This window comes from Manis javanica, chromosome 12 (assembly GCF_040802235.1).
Source record: "Manis javanica isolate MJ-LG chromosome 12, MJ_LKY, whole genome shotgun sequence".
In the NCBI taxonomy this organism is placed as follows: Eukaryota; Metazoa; Chordata; class Mammalia; order Pholidota; family Manidae; genus Manis; species Manis javanica.
The window spans coordinates 40,495,488-40,511,106 of NC_133167.1; the positions used below are offsets into that span (position 1 = coordinate 40,495,488).

The 15,619-nt window shown below is 39.8% G+C and overlaps 1 protein-coding gene across 8 annotated transcripts in view; it reads right to left on the reverse strand.

Moving 5' to 3' along the window:
* The window catches only part of ANKRD44 (ankyrin repeat domain 44), a 313,326-nt gene that overhangs the window by 99,095 nt on the left and 198,612 nt on the right, over positions 1–15,619 (reverse strand). For all 8 annotated transcript variants that reach the window (XM_073218499.1, XM_073218497.1, XM_073218502.1 and 5 more), the window contains 4 exons: positions 11,306–11,506; positions 10,871–10,958; positions 8,242–8,384; positions 6,975–7,187 (listed from right to left, as the gene is read on the reverse strand). In XM_073218499.1, the coding sequence (XP_073074600.1) occupies positions 6,975–7,187; positions 8,242–8,384; positions 10,871–10,958; positions 11,306–11,506 (645 nt within the window). The remainder of the gene's footprint in view (positions 1–6,974; positions 7,188–8,241; positions 8,385–10,870; positions 10,959–11,305; positions 11,507–15,619) is intronic.

Here is a 15,619-nt window from a genome sequence, read left to right on the forward strand (position 1 = left end):
GTGAAATAAGCCAGTTGGAGAAAGACAAGTATCAAATGATTTCCCTCATTTGTGGTGTATAACAACGAAGCAAAACTGAAGGAACAAAACAGCAGCAGACTCACAAACTCCAAGAAGGGACTAGTGGATACCAAAGGAGAGGGGTGAGGGAGGGCGGGTGGGGAGGGAGGGAGAAGGGGATTGAGGGGTATTATGATTAGTACACACGGTGTGAGGGGGTCATGGGGAAGACAGTGTAGCACAGAGAAGAGAAGCAGTGACTGTGGCATCTTACTACATGATGGTCAGTGACTTCAGTGGGGTATGGGGGGCACTTGATAATATGAGCGAATGTAGTAACTACAATGTTTTTCATGTGAAACCTTCAGAAGAGTGTATACCAATGATACCTTAATAAAATAAATAAATAAATAATTTTAAAAATGCAAGTTCATTTTGTGATGTAATCCATATACTTGTGCTTTACAGAAACTCTTAAATAATCATTTGTATTTCTTAGAGTAAACCAAGGACTACCTTCATTTGAATCACTCATCGTACTTGTTAGAAATGTGAACTGAAATGTGAACTCTGTGCCCTAAACAAGATCTAATAAATCAATACTGGGGCTAAAGGATCCCCCTTTCTAGCTTGCACAGCAACTAAAGCTTTGGAGCCACAGCTTTAGACTAGGGGCTGGAATAGCTTTTAAGACCACGAAGTTTTAACAGAAGAAGGTTTTAATAGTCTCAGGCATATAGTGGAGAAGAGCTCCTAATAGCTGATTCCTGAGCCTTGGTCTTGTCTGTCAGAACTGTAGACAGTTCAAAGGACTGAAAAGCCTGGGAACTACTGACGAGTAACGATTGAAAACACACCCCCTCCAGTAAAAAATTGATGGCAGTCTTAAGGAGTGCTAAGGAGAGAGAAAACAAAAATTGCAGTTTACATTAACTTGTCCCTAGGTGGTGCTATTTCTTTAAATTTTGCTCCAATATTTTCTCTAAAATTTAATATGAAAAAAGTAATTAGCATTTAGTTAAATACATGTAAAGCCATAAATATTTCAGTGGTTAGAAATATCTTTATAAGTATTTAACTAAGCACTTTCCCATGCCTAAAAAATAGCTTAAGGGTTTTAACAAGGAATACCCACCAACTTGGTGGTAACTCTCCAAACTGCAGCCAGAGAACCAAACCAGAAAGAGCCAGTTTTTATGGTGTGCAGGTCACACAGTTAATCCCATTTCAAGGACAGCAAACACCACTTTTTCTCCTTTGGAGTGCTTGTGCCTTTAGTAAAGGGACAAATAAACAGAAATGATCACATTTGTTAAAATGCCAAGGATGGCTAGATAGTCAGTGGGGTGCTTGCTTCAGATCCAACCTTGCAGATCTTTGTTGGGTTCATCTACGGGGTCCAGGTCTCAGCTGATTTTTTTTTTCTCGAAGGAATATGGGTGGCAGCGGGTGGGAGTAGGTGGGGACAGGAAGCACTGAGTATCATGGCAGCCATTTGGGGGCAGTTTTGTTTATATAGTATGGGTGTAAAGGAAACTTATTATTCAAAAAACCATTAAAAACTAATGAGGGTCAAAAGGATAATACTTTTTATTTAGCCTTTATAAATTAGAACTCGGAATATTCGGGCTGAGACTAGGGGTCCTACTGAGTTTCATTATCTGCCTGAGAAATTTTTCACAAGGTAGGGAGAGGAACTTGCCATTGCTGCTGCTGTTCTGAGAACTTCAGACAAGGATTAAACATGCCTTCCATCCCCAAAGGAGAGGACTGGTTCAGTTCTTTCATTTATTCAAGGCACTGCTTTTATAAAAAATCTTTTTTAATTTCTAGTCTCCTTCCAATTTCTCGATGGATTTTCCCATCCGATTCAGGGCTTGAATGAATTTGTTATTTTAAGAATTTGTCTAATTAAGTAAGAAGCTCATCTGTTCACTTAGGCATACATGGTTCAGCCATAAACCATGAAGGAAAGCTAATGAAAATTAAGAATATTTTATACTAAATATTAGTATTCTTTCAGGACTGAAGTCAACATCCCCCAAGGAAGCTTAATCCTTGAGCTAGGCATGTTTCGATTTTCCTGACCACCATGCTCCTCAGAAATCCATTCATTCTTTTGTTCTACTCCTAATACTTCTTTCCTCTTCCTCCAACATCCCACAAATCTTCCCTAAATTTATAGATGGTCTTACTTCCCCGGAACACAGCAAAGGTATTGTGTTCTCTGTCGGCATAGTGTCTCGTGGCATTACATGGCTCAATGGTCCTGATGGTAAAGCCTCTACCAGATAATAATAAAACCTGTCAGTAGGTGGTTAGGGGTGCCAGAAGTCTAAAAAGGGCTCCTAATTCAATGGAAGAGCAATCTAAAACCCTGATTGCAAAAAGCCATACGTAGTCCACTTTTTTTTTAATGGTTTTCAAGGCCAGAGATGGTACATGGTTGGCTCACACATTCATTTTTGCTCTCCTTTCCCCACTTCTTCTCCAAAGTTCCAAGTGCCATGTCCCTACCACTGCTTTCTTGTGCCAATTCCAGGTTTCACCTTCAACCTCTGCAATGCAACCCTTTCTACAGTTTGGTCCTGGTACATGTAGAGAAGGATGTTGGTCCACTTCAGTTGACATGAGATGGGCTTCAGCTCCAGTGTTCTAGGCTACATGCCTAAAGGCCCACGGACAGAAGAGCATCGGAACCATGGGCCGGCTGAATGTTAGTGCAGGAGGTAGGTGACCTGGCAATGGCAAGCTCTGAATCTATCTTTCTAAGTCGAATCTGGCATGGCTATGTGTTTAGTGCCTTCTTTAACACGTCCTTTGAAAGCTTCTGAAAAGAGACTTGAGCTGCTTATAGAAATTACAATGTGCTTTGTGATGGAGAAGAAAAATTATTTTATATTTTCTCATACTCTACCCGTTTGAAAAATACAAGTGAACCTTCGATAGTTTCTTGTGTAAAGTATTGTGTTTTTATTATTTTTCACAATTAAACTAATATTACAAAGTCAAAGATAGGGCCATAGTCAATCTATGCATCATCTTGTAATTTGCTCATGAAGATATCACTTCAAGTCGTTTGTGAGGATAGAGGACAACAAAGGGAACATGCGGTGGGTACTGGCTACATTTCAACATGCTATTTCCCCTCAAGCTTTAGAAAATCCAAACAATTACAAATTGTCTTGTAATCTACAAACACTTTCAAACCCCAAGGAGCAATGTGGTAGGTAGAGATAACAACTTCAATTAGAAAGCTACCTCCAGAGTCGGACTGAATGACTCTTCGGAAGCGTTAGACTCTCCAAGTATCCAGGGGAGGTTTCCAAAGAAGGAAATTAGAGGATTCACACAGTGTAGATAAAGGAGACTGAGGGAGAAAGCTAAATTTCATTCAAAATCATATTTATAGAGATGAAATAATACGTAAATCCAAGTCTCAGATTTTTAAAATGATGTTTCTTATATTCTACTGATGACTAGCTGTCCACAGGAAAAAAACTATTAAAATTAAGAAACCATGCTCTCCAGGTCCATTTTATAGGGGAGAAAAGAAGGCTGCCACAGAACAATGTACCACCCGTAGTTGAAGCCACTAAGCCAGTCTGACTTGACTGCTGCTCCGTTAAGTGGGAGAAGCAGATGGGTGTGCCAGCAAGGGCCCTTCTAGCCTGGGTACCCGGCCCCCGGGAGCATGAACCGCCTGTTTTACAAAGGTAATCGTAGCACATCAGACAACCTGTGAGTTAATTAAGTGGAGGTAAGAAAGCTACTTTATTTAATTTCAATAACTTTCCATTCTTTGGAGGATTCAAGGACATCCTCCAGACACCAGGATGTCAAGACAAGTGTCACAGGTCCTGGGGACACTGACGGGGTGGGCGCTCGTGAGCTGCTGCCCTCTCACCACCATCCTCTGGGACTGTAACCCCCCACAATGACTCCCTGCCCCCCTTGGGGTACAGTTTCTTGTTCTCCCTGATGCCCCCTAAGACCTTTACTTTACCTGCACTCAGGACCTTGGCTGGGCTCCACTTACAAGATTTGGAACTCTGAAATTCTCTTCACCTATTTTGCTTTTTTCATTTCTGCCTGATACCTGCTTTCGTGAAGACACTGCACTGCCCTCCATTTCTTCCCTATCTTCTCTAACTCCTTTTCCATCCCTTTCTCTGGCTCTTCCTCCTCCTCCTGATGCTCAGAGTAAAGGGCACGAGGAGTCCCCCATCCCCTTCTCTGCTCCTACTATGAAGTTCTCTCTCTTCTTGGGTGAGCCCAGCCTTTTCTCCCAGTCTCAACTACCAATTGCCACCTCCGTGTGAATGAAGCAACCTAAACTTTTTCTTCTGTTCTCTATTGCTCTCCCATACAGGAGCATGCCATTTTTTACTGTTGGTTTCCTCAGACTGGCTGTACCAAAGGCTCAAAATCACCTTCTCAATAACTGAACTCCTCAGTTTCACCTCCGGAGTCTACTTTCTCCTGACATCCCTCTTAAAAACAATAATCCTTTATCAAGTGCTTACCATGGGGACAGACACCATCCTAAACAATTTATGTGAGATAACCTACTTAATCCACACAACAGTTCCAAGAAGGAGATACGATTGTTTTCCTAATTTTAGGGATAAAAAAACTGAGACACACATAGAGGTTGCTTACGGTTATGTAATTACTGAAAGTCAAGGCTGGGGAGGAACCGAGGCAGGCCAGCTTCAGAACTGAACACAGAGCCACTATGTTCTATTACCATATTAACCGGATTTCAGTTCTTACACTCATCTTCCACAACTCCATCTCTCGTCCAACCAAAGTCTGCTGATTTTTTTTCTGCAAAGCCTCCCTCTGCTGGCTATCCCCGTTTCCCTGTCCACACAACTTTCTATGTAGACCAGTTCTATTGACTTCCAGTTAGCTTCTAATTGTTCTCTCTCTAGCTCCCCCATACCTGAATTTTCCTTTCACAAAACTGAAAATAGCTTTTTTTTCCCCTCGATGTGAAAATAACACAATGCTTATTGCATCACAATGAGTGCATTAAAACAAATACATAAAAAAAGAAACTAAAAAAATTCAAATTATAATTTTGCCTTTTTGCAGTGATAACTGTTGCTAGTATATTGGTATGTATTCCAAATAGTGTCCTCATTCTATGCATATACACAGACACATCACTTTTCTAAATTAAAAAAAATAGGTCATATGTACTTACTGTATTTTTTTCCACTGGTAACCTGGCTATAAGTCGGCTTTTGATAGTTGCCAATCTTACAGCCAAATATACTTGTGTATTAGTTTGCATTTTTCTAATTTCTACCGATACTGAATATTTTTTCATAGGTTTTGTAGATATTATATTCTGTCTTGTGATCTTCCTTTGCCAGTATTTTTTAGTAGATTCTCAGATGTTTCCTGATTTTTATGAGTGCTTTATACATGAATCATATTAACTCTTAGCCTGTCATGTATATTGCAGACAAATTTCCCTAAGTTGTTCATCTTTTAATTTTGATTGTTAAGGTTTTTGGGTTTTTTTTTCTTTTTTTGGTGGTTAGGGGGTACCATATCAAAGTTTAAAATTTTTATGTAGTCAGATACACAATTTTTTCCTTTATGTTTTCTGTCTCTGGTGTTCTGTGGCCAGATCACTATTCCTAAGAGTAGTTCTGATCACATGGCCTCCTCTAATGAGTAGAGGGCCCTGCAGCCTACCCAAACTCCTCGGCCAGTAGATAAGCACCTTCCCTGGTCGGGTCACATTTTGGTTTGTTCCTGGTTTCCTTCTTTCATACAATTTATACTCTGTTCAAGCACAATAAATCACTATTCTGAAAATGTATCCCATATTCCCACACTATGAGAAATTGTAAGAAAAAAATATAAAAAGAAGTAATTAAAATTTATTGATCCAATAGTCTTGAAATTAAATCTTGGAAATTATAATTGTTGAAAAGCAGGGGCAGAACACAGTGGGAACTGGCTTCAGGATTATTGTGTGCCTGGAGAAGGACAGCTGAATGTGAGTACCAGGTTATTTGGTGCAGGTTAGGATATTCCACTGCAGACCAAATGCATTTAAATGATGCAGCCCAGGTCATGAAGGCTGCATGCCTAAATTCCTCTTGGTTATCTGGCACAGTGAGCTGACTTATTACCTAAAAGTAACCCAGAGCTTTTCCTATCCAGAACTCCCAACTCCTTTATTCTATCTGGGCTGCTCTTTCTCATATTCTCTCTTTCCCTCCTCATCTCAACTGATATCAACCTTTCAAGTCTCAGCTCAAAAGGAAGCTCCATTTTTGATTCCCAAACAAGAAGCAAGTCAACACTTGCTTCTTAGAGTTTGCAATGCTTTATTACTTTCTCATGCCACTCACATTCTCTCTTGCCTCTTAATCAATGCGTTACCTCCTCATCACACTGTAAATTCCTTGAGGGCAGAGATCGTATCTCATCTTGGAGTACTCCCTCAGAACCAAACAGATAGCACTGGGTAGTCTTCAGTGAGTTTGCTGAATAAGGAAATGACTATTGGGACCAGGTCTGTGTCACATCACTGAAGCTACTCTCTGGGGTTTACTAGAGGAAATTATTTGAAAAACTTGATGGACCATGCCACAGTTAGGCACAGATCTGAGATCATTACATCAGGCCTTTCCTTTGATTCCCAGTGGCTCTGCCCTGTCAGTTCTACCAAGGTCAAGTCAACATCCTAGAGACCCAGTATTTGCTCTGGAACATTCACTAAGCTACCAAGGGCCAGTGGCTAGAACCTCAGTGCCTTCCAGCTGGTCCCACCACCCCCCGCAATAACAATGCAAATGACTGCACACAGATGCTAATACAGGATGAGGCTGTGGGAATCAAGGTACTCAGAGGTGCAATTCACTAAAACATGACACAATTTATGGCACTTGATTTTGCTCAGAGGCTCAGTGCAAAGGTACTTAACAGAGAGACAAAGAGTGTCATACCTGAATGTTAACATCCGCCCCGTTGTTTACTAACAGTTCAAGACACAAAGCACCATGTGTGGAGGCAGCAGCAAAATGCAAAGGGGTGAACCCACTGTTGTTGGGCTGGTTCACATTAGCACCATAGTCAGTCAGCTCGTTAACGACAGCATCCTGCCCGTTGTAGCAGGCCAGGTGAAGAGCCGTGTTCCCATACACGTTGATTTCGTCGATCTGCAAATGAGTCCAACACAGGGCGACTAAAATTACTAGAGCCACTTTGCTCCATTTTCCACAAAATGCCTAATGGCTGTGCTAAAGAAAGAAAATGTCCCTCTGTCACCATAATTATTCAGAGCTTACTTTTGCCCAGTGTGGCCATTCTGGGAATGCTTGTCACCCAGGTAAAGATCTGCAAAGAGTGAATGTGACAAAAAGCAAAGCTGGGAGGGAGAGTTAGAGGTTTCAGCTTGTGGAAATATTGTTCCACCAGGGAAGGGGTATAAGGTAAGGCAAAGCTGCCTCAGAACGCCAGAGGACAACTGACTCTCGGAGCAAGAAAAGAGCCCAGAACTCATCAGTGCACCTGAAGAGAAAGGAGGGGCATCGCAGGGAGGGGCTGTGGAGCCTAAACTGGGAGGGTGAGCTCAGGAGCCACTCCAGATTTGGCTGTGCCATGTGACGCCTCACTGCCACATGCTGGGAGCAGAGCCGATGGACAGTCCTGGGTACTGGCCCCCTGGCTCTCTCTGCTTTCCCAGACCTGCCCAGGCTGCTGGGTTCCACCATGGTCTCAGTACCGCATTGGTTCTCCTGTGCTCCAGAGGCAGGCATGTTCCACAGCCTCACCACTGCTCCTGCTCTGCTAGATGAAGGAGAAGGGCGTGAGGCTGACTCTGCCAGCACAGCACTGGACACTTCTGCTGTTTGTCCCTGTCATTCATTCATTAATGTTTGTGAGCCACAAGGTAGAAGCCTCGCTTCTGGAGGGATGAAGAACCCCAGCCTTTGAAAAATGACTAGTTAAGATGTATTACATATATATGTCTAAATATTTCTCTATGTATGTGGACACAGAAAGATATAGGAAGTGAGTTTGTTTCTAGTTTTCCACTACTTAGTATATGCCCCCATTGCCCTTCATCAGTTGTATGTAAACTCAAAAGAATAGGGTACTAGAAAATGAGGGGTTTTTTTTCTCTTGCATTAAAATACAAACAAGATTCAATATTAGAACCACAGAAACCTCACAAATACCCCATGGGGTGAAGCATTAATCATAGCTCACCTCCACCCCCAGATTCAGGAGATGTTTGACAACACTGATCTGTCCATTGGAGGCCGCGGCGTGCAGGGGTGTGTAACCCTTCTTATCCTTACACGTCACTTCTGCGCCGTGGTTAATGAGCAGTGCTACGACATCCAGGTGGCCTTTACAAACAAAGCAGCAGAAAATATTATTAACCATTTTGGGACAATTAGACAATTCAATCCACCTAAATTATCGCTATTAGCTCTTATGGCCACCAGCATTTTGGTAGCTATTAAAAAAACAGCACATGGTAAATTTTCAGTGAATATTTAGTGAGTACCTACTATATGTCACACTTTATAGAAATGCTGTGGGGAACAAAAGATGTTTCAGATATGAGCATCCTCTTCAAGGAGATCTAGCAGAAGGGATACCAGAAACAATAACAAGGCACTGCAACTATGTCAGTGGCACACCCTTAAAAAACTATGATAAAATGAAAAACAGTGCTTTTGAAACCAACTGCCATTCCTCACTGAAACGTCTAATGATGACAACTTGGTTTGGAAAAAAACTAAGGGAAAAAAAAAATCAATTAATCAGAATGACTACAGATTATTGTTAAATCACATGGAAATGCTGCTGTTTGGCTTTTTTTTTTTCTTTTTGACCCATGAAAATGGCAATTTCATATGATTCAACTTAAAGTATTCTCATGAATTACTGACTAAACAGAAACTTTTCCAGTTTCTGTTTCTGTTGGTATATTTTCTAGAATATTTTCCTTTGTTCCCCATTTCATTACATATAGCGTGATAAATGTAGTTGGCCTGTATTTTGTGACTGAAGGTCATTCACTGTTTCCAGGTCATTGCTTTAAACATGGTTGGTAAATGAAGGGTAGAAGATGACTACTGACTCCAGGGTCTAAAATGTGTGTGGGGTGTGTGTGTGCATGACAGAGAGAGAGAGAGAGAGAGAGAGAGAGAGAGAGAGAGAGAGAGAGAGAGAGAGAGAGAGAGAGAGAGAGAAAGAGAGGGAGAGACAAACACAGAAAGTTCAGTGTTGGCTTATTTTAGTAAAATTCTACATTTTCTCCAAGACTTGTATATAGAAAAAATTACTTTCAATCTCTTTCATCCTGTTTTTGTCCTTTATTCTCTAATGAGAGTCACCTATATTTTTTTTTCCTATTTGTATCCTGATGACATACAAAATGACTTTACATCTTTAAAGCAGTTCTACACAAATGGTTTAACTAAGCATCAGCAAAGAACAAACTTGAAACCCCAGCGTCTTTGAGTCCCTTCTCACAGCAGTTTAGTGTGTGCTCTGCCTGAACATCACCCTGGCAAATGGTCACTGGCTCCAGTCTCACAGTTATCACGAGAACACCCAATCTCTTTTAGGCAACTCAAAAGCCCATGCTGCCTTAAAAAAAAATGATAACGCTTGCAAAAAATCTTAGAATTCTGGTTTTTAGGCCCAAAGAGTCATTCAGACTCATGGATAGCCACATAATTTATTTCATCCCCGTCCCAACTCACTCACTTTTTCTCCCCACAATTAAAGTTATTGCCTTTTATGATGTTTCAAAGGCCTGTATGCTTGTTAAAAAATATTCAACAAAGGCAAAAAGGTGTTAAAAGAAACCAAAATCATCCACAATTACCAATCTCTGGAGATAATCAGTTAACATTTTTGAGTATAATATATCCCAGATTGTTTATATTATACATATTTTTTTTTTACAAAAGTGAGGATCATATTATTCATACTAGGTTGTAATATGTTTGCACTTAACATGTCACAGAATCTATGTTAATAAATCTAATGACTCATCACTGTAGTTACTGCATAGTGTCCCATTGTGTAGATCTTTATAATTATCAACATGGTCTCCTGTGGATGGGCATTCAGGTTGTTTATAACTTGGTGCAGATAGTCCTGCCTGCTTTTCTAATTGCAGGATGGTCTCCAATTAGAAACACAAACAAAGGGTCTTCGTTTTTCATTTCCCACAAGTCTACACTGAGGATAAATTCAATGACATCTATCATTTGTCAGTGGTATTTGTGCCAAGAAGAGTGAAAAGGGAAAACATATTAATGTAACTCCTTCTCTCACCTCCCCGACCAGAGCTGGCAGAGGAGGACTGCGAGGCCCTGACTTTGCTGGCCGTGGAGCAGCCAGATAATCCACGGTGGCCGGGTCACGCCAACCTGCCAACAGCCAGGGGGTGTTCTTCCTTCCTTCCTTTTTGTTTCTTTCAAAAATATTTATAAATAAGAAGACAAATGGAATTTATGTCCTTGCTTTGCCAGCCAGTCCTCTTTCTTTCTAAACCCTTATTTTGCTACCATAACAAGTTAAAATAAGCATAATTTGTGCAGCTTTTCAATCCAGATTGAAACACTTTCAACAAGGTCCAGGCCATGATTCTTCACTCCTCCTCTTTGTAGGATAATAAATCTCAGACAAAGCAACTGCCCCTTTAGAGTGCTCTACGCATGCCGGTAAAATGGTCTGAATCCTAATTCAGTGAATCTCATGCTTGAAAAGAAGTGAGACTTGCCGGAGAGAATGCCAACATGATCAATAAGAGCTCTGTGGCTTCTTTACTAAAGGTTAACTGCACTTTTCTTTCCATTCATAGACTCCTTACCCATATATGCTGCCCAGTGCAGAGCACGTCGGTCCTTCTTGTCGAATGCATTGATGTTCGCCCCTTTAGCTAGGAGTAAATTGACCATCTGAAAGAAAACCAACAGTGAAATAAGGGTAATAGTGAGCACTCCGCACCACCTGCAGGTGATCTGAGTTAAATTAAAATAAAATCTAAAGGCAGATCAGAGACATGGAGTTCAAAGTAATAAGATGATGTCACAGCCAACCCCGTGGCATGTGTGTCAGAGGAAAAGACTGAGGGGACAGCTACTTTCTCCATTCACTGTGGCTCTAAATTTAAAATACGGCACAGTTGCGAGGATTGGTGTACAAATATCAGATTCTCAACTATCTCAGCAATAAGATTGGGTTCCACTTGGGACTAAGAGGGTTTGTAGGGAGGATTCTTGTTCACAGCAATGAGGACACCCACCTCCACATGACCATTCAGAGCGGCATGGTGCAAAGCTGTGCGTCCCCCTCGGTCGGAGACATTGACGCTGCTCAGCAGGGGAATGATCACTTCTGCACACTTGACAGCCTTATTGGCCGCTGCCACGTGGAGGGGGGTCTGCCAGTTCTTGTCCCGTGCATTGACATCAGCCGAGTGCTTAATCAACACTTGCACTGCTTCCTACAACAAAAGCAGAGTTTGCAGAGATCACTGGCAAATGTTCGGTCAATACTTGTTGGGTCTAAGTCGCTTCCCCAGATCCTGGACCTATAGAGATGGAAGGCTCCCTGCCGTCACAGGCTGGCTGAAGATATTTATTCTTCTGAGACAAGCAAGATACTATGTGATTAAGCTTGGAAGAGTGGCATAGATTAAAATAAAATCACTTTACCTTTCTTTGTTCCACCGTGAGCCCTGGCACATTCCAAAACCAAACCTTTATAAGTATAAAGTAGCCTTAGGCTGAATGAGGGCACTCATGTACAAATGTGCACAGCAGGCTAAAACATCCTCAGGCCAAGAGCCCTCAAAGACCATCTAAGGTTACAGGCATTTGTCAATAAGCCTCCATCTTCCGAAACCAAAGGCCTCAAAGTCCTCAGACATTCTAGATCTATTTATAAATCATTGGTTCTCTCAGCTAGCACCAGAACCTCACAGCCCAAGAGATGTCAGTGGCTTAATGACTGGTATTCACTAACTCAGCAGACCAGGCAGGTCTTCACTGCCTGCGCCTGCTTGTCCCTCTATATTTTTAATTGGCATATGTAGAATGAGAGTGAAAAGAAATTAACTTTGCAAGTAAGAGAATACAGTGTAAATAAACAGTATGACTCCATTTAGATGTTATAAATATAGGGCAATAAACAGATAGGGCCCAAGTACGATTACTGAAAAGGAGAGAAAAAAAAGATACATGGCATCTAACCTCCACAAGACTGACAATAAAGGAATGATGGTTACTAAACATTCCTGGAGTCCATGTTAGAGTGAAACATGTGTACACATATTATCAACACTCACCTACTATGTGTGAAACACTGCTAGAATTTTCAAGATTGAAAGAAACGTTGGCCAGGCTCAATCCTAAAAACTAGCTGGGTAAACAAATAATAAAAGAAAAGTGAAATCACAGTACAAGCATTAAGGTTTAAATAAGAAAACATAATATTTTTATCAAATTTGGTCTCAAAAACTGAGATTTATGTAGATGCACTATCTGTAGTGGTGTGGAAAGAAAATACTGGAACCTCCATTTACACATATTTTCTTTAAAAAGAAAAGCATTTAGCTGATATTTAACTTTTGGACTGGCATTGTGCCCTCAGTCAGCTCACAGAGGATCTTGTCTCACAGTATTCGTGATGCCCTCAAGGAGGAGTGGGACTTCCACAGTGCTGGGGTAGTGGGGCTTCAAGTGCACTGAAATGTACAGTGATGGGCCTGCCAAGTCGATTTACAGATGGTAATATGTACCCTAAACTAAAAATACCTTAAAATGTACAAGACTGATGCAAGGAACCTACAGATTAAACATAGTAACACCAAGGCAAGCATAAATACCATGGAAGTCACAAAGCTGACACATCTTCTACTTCAAGTAAAAGCTTCCTATAACCCATATTAAAAGGTTAAAGTAATGACAAATTTAATCATATCTGACAAGAGCTTGGCCAAAACAGAGAAAAATCATCATAAGTCTATCATCTACATGGTTATATAAGACTATGATAAATGAAAACCCTCACCCTAAGTATATTGCAACTCAAACATACTAGTTGATTGTAGTTTCTATATGTAATTTATAAATAAATGAGATGTATATTTTGAAGAGGCATGATGAAAATGTTTTACAGATACATAGCCAAAAAATATTGGAGAGAACCATCTCAAAGGAATACTTCATATAAAAAAATCGCATAGTATCTTTTTCACATATTCCCAGCAAAATAATAATACATAATATTTTAATACCTTTGCCATGTATATTATTTATATAATCTGTACTTGCACAGATTCATACTTTGCATTAAATATTGTATAAATTCACTATAGACTAACAAAACAAAATATACAGGAACATTTCACAAATTTATATTATTTGGAGATAAGACCAATAATTTATGAAAACTTGTTTTTAAGCCTAATAAAACATGACTACTTTTAAAATAACTCAGACCAGGTGAACAAGATATTACCTAGGAGAAACTCTACTTCTAAATTAATATTTAAGAATGATTTTCACTCCACACAAAGCAATAGGTTAAGGAAAAAATATATATATACTTATATGCCAGTTATAGATATATATGTGCTTTTAGAGTTTGTGAGGGAGAAAAAAAACCTGTACTCTTAAATAGGCAATACCTCCTGAAAATATCTTAATCACAGAGAAATTCTGGTCTGTTTTTGTAAATAAAGTTTTATTGGAACACATACTCATTTGTTTACATATTATCTATGGCTGTTTTTCAATTATAATCATGGAGCTGAGCATTTGTGACAAGAGACCCTACGTAGTCATCAAAGCCTAAAATATTTACTACGTGGTCCTTGATGACAATGGGACCTCCTGGGCTTGCTCCCTATTTGAATTACTACAAAGTGCAAACTATCAAATCTGTCTAAAACAAAACATTGTTATTTACCACCATGAAAAAAATACTGTTTTGAGTCCAAATCATCTTCAAAGGAGGGAAAGTCCTGTTAAAAGCATCAGAGGCCTCTGTGTTTGGCCCTTCTATGCAGTGGTGGGCCCACAGTGAGTTTGGAAGGGTGCTGTACAGAGCTGCACCACTCTGCAGAGCAGAGGAGAAGCATCTAAAGCTTGGCAAGAAGGAAGGGGTGAGGACAGAGAGAGGAGAGAGGACATGGCCCCTGCGCCCCAGGGCAGAGGTGTACATCTGGGTGGGAACAGAGTCATCAGGCAAGAGGGAGGAGGGGAAAGCTTACTCATACACCAAACAAATGTAACAGGACCAGGCTTGCACAGCCCGGCAACCAAAACCCAAAGAATTCTCCAGGAATTCTTTGGAATCATTGGGAGACTATTAGACTCTACACAAGATATGGTACATAGTTCCCAGTCAGGCACATCTGTTCAGAAGGTAAGATGTTATTGACCAACATCTGGGTTACACTTGAAAAATCAGAAAAGTTTCACATTCATTGATCAGATGGGAAAAAAAGAAGTGCATAAGGTCTCTAGTAAATCTCTTTCTATGTGAGCTTTAAGCAATTACCATGTGAGTGCCAATTTTACCACACTTTTCTTTCAGACCAGCATTCAACTTGTACAGTTCAGGGACACCTAGAATGATCATTACTTTTACTCTCTACTTCTCTAAAATGTTTTAAGTTTTGCCATTCTTCATTTTTATTTCTTTATCTGCTTATTGCATAGTTTATTAATTGCATAGTTTTCAACTTACTTGACAAGAAAACACTCTATCAAGAAATACTTAGTATTTAAAAAAATACTTACTATACAAAGGAGGAGTTCTTAATTTCCAAAAATTAACTTTTTTATATGAAAATACAAGCAGTCTAAATGATTATGGAATTAAATTATGGACATATAGTATAGCAGAAGTGAAGAAGGTTCAGGGGTCATCTAGTCTAACACCTTCATTCGATAGGCATCGTTGCTTTAAAAGCAAGATGACTGAAGTCAGGGCAGTGATCTGCCCGCCTGACTAATTTAAGAGCGATTGCATTTCCTACTGGTCCAGAGCTTACTCAATGGGCAGTAAAAGCTAAGCACCTAGACATAAATATTTTAAAGTTAATTTTCCTTAGTTATTTACACTTTTAAAATCTAAAGTTTTAGCCTGCCACACTGGCTTAAAATATTTATAGAAATTTAATATATTATTTCAGCAAAAACAAAGCTTTGATTTAAAGAGACAACAATTTCCTTTTTTAAAACTTACAGTTCTCTTTCAAAAATTTTAATCGTGGAAGCACTTTAACTTGGTTTTAAGAGAGTAATTTTATGGCTATTTAGGGAATTGATTTTTGTAACCAAAAGTAGTCTCTTTTTTTCCTGTATTGCACATTGGCTGAAAATTAGTATGTAGGAGTTTTTACTGTCAGAAATTTATAAAGTAAAAAAGAAACTAATCTAGGGGAAGGGAAGCAGAACACTTACTGAGACAAGAAAGATAGACAGTGCTTCTCAAATGATCTGTGGTGAAGAACAGTTTTTTAAAAATTATTATTTCAAATCCATCATGAGCTAATACTTTTTGTAAAATACAATAAAAAGTAATTGGTAGAGCAAAATGAGAAAAA